This window comes from Coregonus lavaretus, assembly GCF_964263955.1.
Source record: "Coregonus lavaretus genome assembly, chromosome: 14".
NCBI classification, from domain to species: Eukaryota; Metazoa; Chordata; class Actinopteri; order Salmoniformes; family Salmonidae; genus Coregonus; species Coregonus lavaretus.
The window spans coordinates 8,065,026-8,077,713 of record NC_140001.1 but is presented as its reverse complement, the minus strand read 5'-3'; the positions used below and the strand labels follow the sequence as shown (position 1 = coordinate 8,077,713).

The following is a 12,688-nucleotide window of genomic DNA, read 5'->3' as shown; positions in this document are numbered from 1 at the left end:
CGAATAATCGCACCAACTGTTGTCACCTTCTCACCAAGCTGCTTGGCGATGGTCTTGTAGCCCATTCCAGCCTTGTGTAGGTCTACAATCTTGTCCCTGACATCCTTGGAGAGCTCTTTGGTCTTGGCCATGATGGAGAGTTTGGAATCTGATTGATTGATTGCTTCTGTGGCAGGTGTCTTTTATACAGGTAACAAACTGAGATTACGAGCACTCGCTTTAATAGTGAGCTCCTAATCTCAGCTCGTTACCTGTATAAAAGACACCTGGGAGCCAGAAATCTTTCTGATTCAGAGGGGGTCAAATACTTATTTCCCTCATTAAAATGCAAATCAATTTATAACATTTTTGACATTAGTTTTTCTGGATTTTGTTGTTGTTATTCTGTCTCTCACTGTTCAAATAAACCTACCATTAAAATCATAGACTGATCACTTTGTCAGTGGGCAAACGTACAAAATCAGCAGGGGATCAAATACTTTTTTCCCTCACTGTGTGTATATATATATATATATATATATATATATATATATATATATGCGAGAATAAAAACATATGGGGGATTGGAAGTGATGCAGACAATTACATTGATGGAAGTTACAATTTTTCTGCAATATTAAAGCTGATCTCTACCCCCTAAAAATAATAATAATAAAAATAAAAATAAACACATGGGTATATTTGCACCGTGGTAGATTTGACAATATATTTGATTTGGCTACACACTTGAAAGATAGGCTTATTTGAGTTTATGGAATGTGTGCAATTAAGGTTTGCAGTGTAGTTTCATATTCCCTTCAGTTTCATTGTTCGTGCCTGACAAGTTTTGGATGCAGATTATTACTTTGTCTCACCGTACTCTCCTGTGGCCGACGTTTATTATTTTCTTCACTTCTGGAGAATTCTCCTAACGTTATCGTCTGATGCTGCATTTCAACATTGTTTCTGTGTTGGAGTTGGTGTGTTAGTCAGGCCTATCGTAAATCATTTCCCACGAAACGGGGAAGTGCTATCTGAAGTTGTTCAATTAGAAATTCTCGTCTACGTTTTCGGTTCCAATTTTCAAACGTGTGTGCCCTAATGAATGCCATCCTGGAAAGAAATCAATATTTTCTTTTCCAATCACAGCTTGGAATAATTTCGCATGGTGTACTGTCAGACAGGGCCAACCTCAGTGCAAGGACTCACAGCTCCAGAACTGGAGGGCCCCAGAAGCAGCAAAGTAAAGTTTTCAGTCACATGACATTTGTTTCATCGTCCTTAGAATTTCACCCTCAGGATATTTTCTGCTTTATTGATGTCTCTCTGATAAACTATGGCTGCATCTGTTATTCTGTTCTCCCATCTGCCTTTGATGTTGGACGTTTTTTGCATGTAAGTAAACAATAAGGAGTCAGTCAACAGAGGAGGGTCTGGTAGGAAATTACTGTATGAGACAGGATCATATGAGGAATCTAATGTTGACACTTTCAATGTTGTTTGCTTGTTGCCATAGGAACCGTCTCGGGCCTTTCACGGCGCCTCATCGCTATTAAGAAGACATATTGGCCAAGCGAAGGCCACGCACACACTAGATGGGGTCCAGATCCATTTATAGGGTCAAACCAGTGACTGTTTGACAACAGCCGTATGTTAATTGAGCCCATTGAGAGTCTTCTGAATCCTCATCTCTCCTGCCACTACCTGACAGGCATCATCCAACACCAACCTCATTGTTTTTGTTGCCCCCCAAATAAACAAAAACAAAACAGAGTAATTGCTTTCTTTCTCTCATTCATTCTTCTCTCACTTCTTTCTCTCTCATTTGAGACGATTGCACTGAACTAAGACGGGCATATGTGGCAATGATGTTCTGAACGGAATCTCGCCAGATGTAGCTTTTTAAATATTATGCCGGCGGTGGAATCGCATGCGTACCCTAACGACAAGCTCCTCATGTTGATGCCCAGTGACAGGAGAGAGCGGCGCCACACATACGGGAGCACACACATGTTGGCACCGCGGTCTTGTGTGTGAACAGCTGATTAATGTAGGAGGAAGTCCTGAAACCTGGCCTAGATATGAGACTCATCATCCTCTGTCCGCTCAGCACCAACCAATCCGTGATTCATAGAGGTGGTGCATTTGTTGGGATGACCTTGGTCCTTTCTAAACAGCATTTATGTCTTCCACCATCTTGGTTTTTTGTTGTTTTAATGCACACATTGCATTGTGACGGCGGCAAAGAGAGTTGAGCGTTGGACGTTTTCTGGGTGGCTGTACAGTCTGTGTATGTCATGACTAGTAGGCTAATGCCCTCGCAGATTTTAAGTGGCTTTAGGGCTTGTAAATGGTAAACAGGCCCCAACATCTTAGAGTAAACAAATCAACATAAATGGCTTGGAGCACAAACACATCAGACCCTAATAAGACGAAGAGTTTGACATTTTTGCGGGTCATCCCGTGCCAAGAGCTCATGTGTCCCCGCCATCATGTATCACACACACACACACACACACACACACACACACACACACACACACACACACACACACACACACACACACACACACACACACACACACACACAGAGACCAATTAGGCCAATAAGAAAAAGTTTTTAAAATTCTATGTTTCTAAAATTCTAAATTGGGTTTGTTCTGTGGGAGAATACTGTCCAGCTGATTGGAGGATTTTACAGGTCGCCCTAGAAGAAAGGATGCAATAAAAGGGAGGATACACACAACTACAATACCCACAAGTCTGTGACTGGCACAATCCTGGCTAGATGGAGGGTAATAATGGACACTTTCCCTTACACCATCTAACTGGGGCAACAACACGCATTTTGGGGAAAATAGCTACTTCCCGGAAAGCACGACAACGCCCCATGGTTTACCTGTCAACCTGGGGAGAATTGAAGGATGTGGCCTGCTGTGTTTTTCTGTCTGGGAGTGTAAAATAGGGACCTTGTAGCAGTCGTAAGGGCAAAAATGTTGCAGGATCAGGTGCAGAAGTTGTTCTTTTATTTACAGGTGATGATGGTGGTCCACAGTTGCAATTAGTAATATATACAATGTTATGTTGTGTGACCAGGACTTTGCCTTTGATCGTCAGTCTCTGTGTTCATTTACCCTGCTGTGTTGGGACAATAAGGATTTATTCATCTTTATTGCAGTCCCAGCTAATGCTATTTAGGCAGTCATAATTCATTTGATTACGTATCATTATTTGTCAATTGGCCTTCTCTGGAAATGGAGAAATGTGTTGCTCATTTTCTGCAGGAGTTCAGTAAAAATAATGAAACTAAGAAAACAGAGGTAATAAGCTTTTTCAGAATAGTGAAATGGATCACTTTTTTTTCTGCAGAGAAATAGCTTCAGAGAAAGCTTTGTATTGTAACGTTGTTAATTGTCACGTCCTGTACTAGTCCTTGTGTCTGCGGGCCGAGGCCCTGCTTGATCTGCTCTGTGCCTGCCCTGCTCTGTTTATCCACTATAGGCCTACAGAGTACAGTACAGACACTCAGAACCAGACACTAGCTATCATCCCTAATCCATTATCATCCACAGCCTTGACAAAGTATCAAGATTGATCATCCATTGGAGAGAAATCACCCCCTCTCCCCCTCCTGTAGAGAATTCATAATCTGCTGAGGAGAACGTATGCGTGTCTACCCTGGAACTCACTGAGATGTGAGGCCTCCTTGGCTCCAACACAATAGAACATCACAGAACACAACAGAACCAACCACTGCATCCCCCCCCCCCCCCCCCCCCTCCGCCCCTCTATATCCCCTTGAGCAAATGATGCTTAATGTTCTGTGAAGCAAACATGTTTTCTTCTCTACAGATGTTTTTGACTCCTCTGCCTTTCTGAAATCTATAGTTTGTGTGTTTATTTTGGGAGCGAGAAACTCAGGAGGGGGAGACCCTCTCCATCCGGCCTGCGTGATTGGTCGACAGAAAGGAAGTCAGAGAAGGCCTGTGTGATGGATCATGTGTCATCAGTCAGGAGCTCTGTTCAAATCTCTGGTCTTTAAAACCCAACTGTAATTTCCCTCCATGGGATTCGGAGGGCTTCTTTTTGCTAGCCCAACTGACCTACCTACGTCAATGCCTCAAATTCTCTGGGGTTTTTGCTATTAGTTTGCCCAACAAAACGCTTGTCTTGGATGATTTAATCTAGCCAATGTTAATTTTGTAGTTTTATAGATGCCATTACTGCATTGGTGAATGCATCTCTATTTCAGTGCTAAAACTCTCCTGGTCTTAGTGTAATGGACACGGTTTAGAATTAGGCTTCCTTCCTGGTTTTTGCATGCAGCCCGCTAGCTCTCTTTCTGTTGTCTGTTTTTAGAAGTCGCTTTGGTATTTTTGTACTCACCTTTTGAAAATGTCTTCAAGCGTTCGAGCAGTCGCACTGCACAGTAGTATCAAAAATGTCAACAGCTAGCTAGCAGATGTGAAAATGTCAGTGTCAAGCTGTAGTTGTTTATTCTACAACTTCACATGAATTGGACAATCATTTTGTTGTTGTTGATGGCAAACAGAACTTACTCTAAATACTCAAGCAGGGACACTTGCCTTGCCTAGCTTTCAAAGACTGTCTGTTATGTATCTCTCAGATATCCAATTGACACATGGTCTTCTTCACCACAATGGCCTCGATTGTCTGCGAAGGAAGAAATCCTCTCCAATTAATACAATTGGAGTGGATTTGAGGCCGCAGTCAAGCAAAACATTTAAATCCCCTTGGTTATGTCTCCATTTTGCATAGGACAGGAAAGTGAAATGGAGGAGGATAAGGAACTAAAATGGAGGCTTCATCTGTGGATAAGGTTATCTGGACACCATTAATCTCTCATTGCTCGGGTCAGGTGGAAGTCTCTGAAGCAATGTCCCTAATTACCACAGCTGAGCGTGTTTGACGAGGAACGCTCAACAAGAGATTCCTTTCAAACCTGTGTAGACAAAGGATATCTGCGATGGCAATCGCTGATAGGAAGTAATGAATCACGGCTCCTGTCCTGTCGGAATGAAGTACCATCTCACGCGAGGAAGTAGATCCACTTGATATTGGCAGACGTGGTAAATTTTCTCGGCTGCGTGTGTGGAGCAGCTCTGAAGTAACACCTGGACCTCCTTGGCTGCATGATGATGGGTTTTATCATCAGACAGAGTTCACACAGACCATTCGAGAAAATCTAGACCAGGGTTGCCCAACCCTGTTCCTGGAGAGCTACCCTCCTGTAGGTTTTCGCTCCAACCCCAGCTGTTACTAACCTGATTCATCTTATCAACCTGCTAATTGTTAGAATCAGGTGTGCTAGATTAGGATTGGAGCAAAAACCTTCAGGACGGTTGCTCTCCAGGAACAGGGTTGGGCAGTCCTGATCTAGAATCAACTCAACTATTCAGATTCTCTGTGTGAACAGGTTCCAGGGTTCTAAAATCTGAACACAACTGACAATCTGAACCAGTTGAGATGAGTCTAGATTCTGTGTGAACTCAGCTTTAGGGAATACTTGTTTTGAATTGTAGAAGTATTTGTTATTGGTGAAGAAACAGGTCTTTGACATATTTATTTATTTCTGCGCTTGCAATGCCAGGATAGTGGGTTCGATTCCCGAGACCACCTGTCCATAAAATGTATGCAAGCATGACTGTAAGTCGCTCTGGATAAAAGTGTTTGCTAAATGGCATAATTTTAAATCTAATCTTTCTACATTGCAACCAGTAGTATTTTAACTTAGGATGTACTGTGTCTTTGAATATGGTCCTCTTTTAGACACCAGTAAGTAAGCTTGTGTGTGTGCGCCCAGGTGTAACGGTGGTTCTGTGCTTATGTTCCAGGGAGCCGTGCCGGCCCACTACCCTGCTGCCTGCTGACTGGTGCCTGGGTCGGGAGGACGAGGCCCCGGGGCTGGAGGCACTGCCCCTTAGGTTGATGCAGCAGGACTGCACCTCTGTCAAGACCCTGCTGCTACGCCTCCGGAGGACCCTGCAGGAGGTAGGCTACAGTAGGACCACCTGTCACACCTTACACCAGGGGTGGGGAGGGAGGGTGGAGGGAGTGAGGGTGGGGAGGGAGCATGGAGGGATTGGGGGTGGAGGGGAAGGATGAGGGAGGGAGGGAGGGAGGGAGGGTGTGACATGGCCCATGCATGCATGCTTCCTCAATTTCAAGGGTTTTCACCGCAAGTTTAATTGATAACCACATAGCAGTTGATAGAAACTGTAATCCCATGGGCATAACAAATACCCTAGTCAATGGCATTAATCATCCATTTGAGAGCAACATGTGATGTAGCCTACATCAGAATGGTGGATGCCCCAGCAGCAGACCAGCCAGCCTTCATCTACCGCTATTCTCCTCAATCAAAGGCCTGAACATGGTATTTTTAAACCTCAAAAACAAGTACTGGAAGTAATTTGCATTTGTTTATTTGAATAGCTGTGAGCTTTTGCCGTTGTCACACAGGGAAGCTGGGAGCTTGTTAAAGCCTCAGCCTGACGCCGTGCCCTCCACAGCTTTTTAAAAGCCTTTGTGTGTTTGATGGAGGTTTTGATTCTGGGATTGGATAATATATGGAGTGGCTAGGGAAACACAATCAAATTACATCCAACTATTATAAATGTGATTAGCTATTTGCGTAATGGCTGATTAGCCGAGAAGTCACACATCGCTGTCGTCACATGCCGATACCATGGTGTTTGGTTAACATTTAGTTATTGCAATCCATTCTACAACTGCCGTGGACCAGACCCAGTCCTACAGTACCAACTCAGGAGGGGGAGACCCTACAGTACCAAGCGTGGCAAAAAGACAGTAGCAGCCTCAATAATATTATTTGGCGACAAGACATTTGGCACTGCTGGCCCAGCTGTCATTCACATCTTCCAGTGTTGTTATTGAATGGCACCTCCCTCCAGTAGCTTGCTGTTGTGTTCACACTGAGATCCAAACCAATGCAAACGGATCACAAGACGATTAGAGTGAGGTATTGTCTGATTCTCTCTGTTATACAGTGCATTCGGGATGTTTTCAGACCCCTTGACATTTTCCATATTTTGTTACGTTACCGCCTTATTCTAAAATGGATAAAATCAAATACATTCTTCATCGATCTACACACAAAAATGGATAAAATCAAATACATTCTTCATCGATCTACACACAATACCCCATAATGACAAAGCGAAAACAGGTTTTTAGAAATTTTTGCTAATTTATTAACAATTAAAACAGAAATACCTTATTTACATAAGTATTCAGACCCTTTGCTATGAGACTCGAAATTGGGCTCAGGTGCATCCTGTTTCCATTTATCATCCTTGAGATGTTTCTACAACTTGATTGGAGTCCACATGTGGTACATTCAATTGATTGGACATGATTTGGAAAGGCACACACCTGTCTATAGAAGGTCCCACAGTTGACAGTGCATGTCAGGGCAAAAACCAAGCCATGAGGTCGAAGGAATTGTCTGTAGAGCTCCGAGACAGGATTGTGTCGAGGCACAGATCTGGGGAAGGGTACCAAAAAATGTCTGCAGCATTGAAGTTCCCCAAGAACACAGTGGCCTCCATCATTCTTAAATGGAAGAAGTTTGGAACCACTAAGACTCTTCCTTTAGCTGGCTGCCCAGCCAAACTGAGAAATTGAGGGAGAAGGGCCTTGGTCAGGGAGGTGACCAAGAACCCGATGGTCACTCTGACAGAGCTCTAGAGTTCCTCTGTGGAGATGGGAGAACCTTCCAGAAGGACAACCATCTCTGCAGCACTCCACAAATCAGGCCTTTATGGTAAAGTGGCCAGACGGAAGCCACTCCTCAGTAAAAGGCACGTGAAAGCCCGCTTAGAGTTTGCCAAAAGGCACCTAAAGACTCTCAGACCATGAGAAACAAGATTCTCTGGTCTGATGAAACCATAATTGGCCAGAATGCCAAGCATCACGTCTGGAGGAAACTTGGAACCATCCCTACGGTGAAGCATTGTGGTAGCAGCATCCTGCTGTGGGGATGTTTTTCAGCGGCAGGGACTGGGAGACTGGTCAGGATCGAGGGAAAGATGAACGGAGCATAGTACAGAGAGATCCTTGATGAAAACCTGCTCCAGAGCGCTCAGGACCTCAGACTGGGGAGAAGGTTCACCTTCCAACAGGATAACGAACCTAAACACGCAGCCAAGACAACAAAATGTGGAAAACGTCAAGGAGTCTGAATACTTTCCGAATGCAGTGTATCTTTTAGCATTTTCTCTACAAGAAAATATAAAAATGAAAATATAAAACGACAATTATATGCGGTACGGGAAACGGTACGGGAGGCGGTACGGGAGGGTACGGGAGACGGTACGGGAGACGGTACGGGAGGGTACGGGAGACGGTACGGGAGGGTACGGGAGACGGTACGGCAGGCGGTACGGGAGACGGTACGGAAGGCGGTACGGGAGGGTACGGGAGACAGTACGGGAGGGTACGGGAGACGGTACGGGAGGGTACGGGAGACGGTACGGGAGGGTACGGGAGACGGTACGGAAGGCGGTACGGGAGACGGTACGGGAGGCGGTACGGAGGGTACGGGAGACGGTACGGGAGGGTACGGGAGACGGTACGGGAGGGTACGGGAGACGGTACGGAAGGCGGTACGGGAGGGTACGGGAGACGGTACGGGAGGGTACGGGAGACGGTACGGTAGGGTACGGGAGGCGGTATGGGAGGGTACGGGAGACGGTACGGGAGGCGGTACAGGAGGGTACGGGAGAGACGGTACGGGAGGGTACGGGAGACGGTACGGGAGGCGGTACGGGACGGTACGGGAGACGGTACGGGAGGGTACGGGAGGGTACGGGAGACGGTACGGGAGGCGGTACGGGAGACAGTACGGAAGGCGGTACGGGAGGGTACGGGAGACGGTACGGGAGACGGTACGGGAGGCGGTACGGGAGACGGTATGGGAGGCGGTACGGGAGGGTACGGGAGACGGTACGGGAGGGTACGGGAGATGGTACGGGAGGGTACGGGAGGCGGTACGGGAAAACGGTACGGGAGGGTACAGGAGACGGTACGGGAGGCGGTACGGGAGGCGGTACGGGAGGCGGTACGGGAGGCGGTACGGGAGGGTACGGGAGGCGGTACGGGAAAACGGTACGGGAGGGTACAGGAAACGGTACGGGAGGGTACGGGAGGCAGTACGGGAGGCGGTACGGGAGGCGGTACGGGAGGCGGGCCAGAGAGGATCACACAACAGAAGAACATTAATATTATGAATGTATTAAAAAAATATATATATATATATATACATGAATATTAAAGAGGAAATTGTTTGCCCTCTCTGCTGACTCCGTACTCTCATTAAATTGCAAATTCGCCGTCTTCCATCACCGTATGTAAACCGCTCGGTAACAAGAATAAGAATGACTTGTTTACTTGGCCTCGTGATATTGATACCGGGCTGCTCTTCTCCCCTCTGTGGTGTTTCATCCTTTCCACATCCAGAATAAAACGGTCTAATATTGGATAAAACACAGCGGTGCGGGGCCTTTCTGCTCAGGCAAAGAACGTTATTGCACCACATGCTTTTCACTGAGGCGCCGAATACCTTTGAAAGCCAAGTTTAAATGGGGTAAAATGCCTTTAGTTATTTTAAGCATTTCAATTCTTGATTTCTGATTTCAATATGATTAAATAATGTATCAACGTGAGCTGGGGGCTGTTATTAATTTATCATCTCTGGTCACTGATCTCTGACAAGTTATTCAAATTAATGCTTTCAGGCAGCGCCATGCCAAAATTGAAAGGGTTTTTAACTTAACCTTATCTAATTGTCCGGACATTTCCACGCCGGCTTGTAGGAGAAATGTGACCCTAAACCTGCATGTGGGATACACATTGATCAAAGTTAACACATTCGGGGTCGGACTAGTCTGTCTGACTATATATATATATACTGCACCTTTAAGTGCACATAGCCACTGCTTCTCTTTAAGGGAATCCAATCACATAATATCTGAAGATTATTACCCTGTTAGAGTTGAGACATTCTATGTGTTGAAGTATGTTAATAGATGTGTAACTGAACCTGCATGTGAAGAGGCGCTGTACGATAGTGTTGATGTCACTGTAAACGAGGCGAGAAGGCAGCAGATGTCGTGAATGGTCAGTGTCGGTAGTGTTGTAGCTGCAACATTATCTCTCCTGTCTTCACTGTGTGTTATGTTCAATTACCCATTACAGTATATTTAGTCACATTCCTATTGACATGTTATCCTCTCACCTCAAATAATATATTTTATTTAAATAATAAATTAAGAATTTAAACCGTTTTAGGATGTGTGCATGTTATTGCAAATATAACATATTTGGGATGTTTTTTGAATGTTTCTTTCTGAATGTCACCTCTTTCCCTCAGAGCACTGATACAAGTCCTGCAAGCAGCCTCCATTCTCTCCCCATCAGCCCTTGTAGTGAGAAGTCACTGCCCCTCAAGGTAATGGTTTTTCACAGCTAACAGCTCACTTCTGCAAGGCTCAACCACAAGGGGTATCTATCTAGACCGTGCTGTATAATGTACCTCTAAAGCTTTCTCCAGTCTCGACACATTTAGAAGTGTTTTCTACCACCTGCAGTTCTTTAAAAGTTAATTGTTTGCGATTTAGATCTGCTATCTCTCGGCAGGCCCAGACACATGTTCCAGTCCGTCTGCGCCTTAAAGTGCCACAGCAACTTGAGTCTTTCTCAGTCATAGCATCAGTGGAATTTGATCTAGATGAGATGATCTCATTAATGAATCCCTTTGGGGAAGTCTCGGGGTGCAGGGGACGGTTTATCAAATGGGCTTTTGTCAGGGTTTCTAAGAGGAAGGGTATTTAGTTTGGTAGCTGGCAGCAGAGTTTTTGTGACGCTTGTGGAGTAGAGAGCGCATGAGTGGAAATTAGGTTTTGTGTGTGTGTGTGTGTGTGTGTGTGTGTGTGTGTGTGTGTGTGTGTGTGTGTGTGTGTTTGTGTGTGTGTGTGTGTGTGTGTGTGTTTGTGTGACCTCTTTACTGACCTACATGGAGCTGCTGCACCAGCAGGAGCAGGAACTCTATGCAGGAGGAGCGCCATGTGACGCTCCGGTCCATCCCTATTTTCTCCTCGCATGGAGAGGAGAGAGGGAGAGAGGGAGGGAGGGAGGGAGGGAGGGAGGGAGAGGGAGAGGGAGGGAGAGAGGGAGAGAGGGAGGAGGGAGGGAGGGGAGGAGGGAGGGAGGGAGGGAGAGAGGGAGAGAGGGAGAGAGGGAGGGAGGGAGGGAGGGAGGGAGGGAGGAGAGGGAGAGAGGAGAGAGGGAGAGAGGGAGAGAGGGAGAGAGGGAGAGAGGGAGAGAGGGAAGAGGAGAGAGAGAGAGGGGAATAGAATAGAAGCCCATGCATCTGACATTGTTGGATGAAAGGGGAGAGTGGTGGGACTCGTCCTGCCGTTCCAAAAAAATCACAGTTTAAAAATAAAGCCCTGGAACCCACCTGAGACGAAACCATGTCACTCCTTGTCCTACTTTGAGCAAAACTTCCTTTAGCAAACATTTGCTATCCCTGCCTTTTTATAATTAGCGCCCTCGGAAAGCGGCTCCTGTGGAGAGTACAGCGCCGGCGTACGACTGGGGAATGGGAGCAGGCAGCATCATGGCGGGCGCTCTCTCTCATCGCTACTCCTCGGATGGAGGTGATCTCATCCATCGCCTGACGTGTTCCGCATAACCTTTTCCCCCAACACTTTTGTGTTGTCTCTGTACAAACAAGTGGCAGGACAGGCAACACTTTCTGACATCCTGTCCAGAGGCTGGATGAGGCTGCAGATAAACCTGAACTCTTAGAAACCTTCCACAGCCTGGCTGTCTCCTTGAGGTGCTGTTAAGGTGTGTGTGTGCGTGCCTACTGCTGTTTTTGCCCAGGGCCTGGCCACATGTGCTGTAAACATTCAACCCTGCCTGCGAATTTGGCTGACGAATAGGGTCACTATACAAACATTCAGCCCAACTTTGTTAACCTTGGGTCGTCAGGCTCATTGTGAGGAGGGAGAGAGGCTGCATACATGTTGTTCTGTTGTATATTCATAGGGGTGGCGAGGGTGGGTTCTGCTGGGGAACCAGTCTTGCTCTCTCTCTCTCTCTCTCTCTCTCTCTCTCTCTCTCTCTCTCTCTCTCTCTCTCTCTCTCTCTCTCCTCTCTCTCTCTCTCTCTCCTCTCCTCTCCTCTCTCTCTCTCTCTCCTCTCCTCTCCTCTCCTCCTCTCCTCTCCTCTCCTCTCTCTCCTCTCCTCTCTCTCCTCTCCTCTCCTCTCCTCTCCTCTCCTCTCCTCTCCTCTCCTCCTCCTCTCCTCTCCTCTCCTCTCCTCTCCTCTCTCCTCTATGGAAATGTGGAGATAAAGTGCCTCTCTGTGAACATCTCTAATGAAGACAGATTTAAGGATTCCCTTCCGGCGGTGGTTTAGAGGATGTTACAGTTCCCTGTTTACTCTGTGTGACCTCCTTAGGACGCGACCCCACCACGGAAGACAAAAACACAGGTTTCCATGGCATTAACAGGCTTATATTGACAGCCAGTTTGGACATGTGATGACAAGGTCTATTTCAGAAAGAGACAAACTTTCCGTTAAGTTATGCTGCCTGCTTGATTAGTGGGGCCTGTTAGTTTTCTTGGGTTATGGGTCACTCAGCCAACATCAAATCCCC

The 12,688-nt window shown here is 46.3% G+C and overlaps 1 protein-coding gene across 1 annotated transcript in view; it reads left to right on the top strand.

Annotated features, from left to right (window-relative positions):
• Nucleotides 1-12,688, top strand: part of LOC311141777 (serine-rich coiled-coil domain-containing protein 1-like) — a 76,650-nt gene that overhangs the window by 40,821 nt on the left and 23,141 nt on the right. The window contains exons 6-7 of the mRNA XM_084177230.1: nucleotides 5,835-5,991; nucleotides 10,394-10,471. Of these exons, the coding sequence (XP_084033356.1) occupies nucleotides 5,835-5,991; nucleotides 10,394-10,471 (235 nt within the window). The remainder of the gene's footprint in view (nucleotides 1-5,834; nucleotides 5,992-10,393; nucleotides 10,472-12,688) is intronic.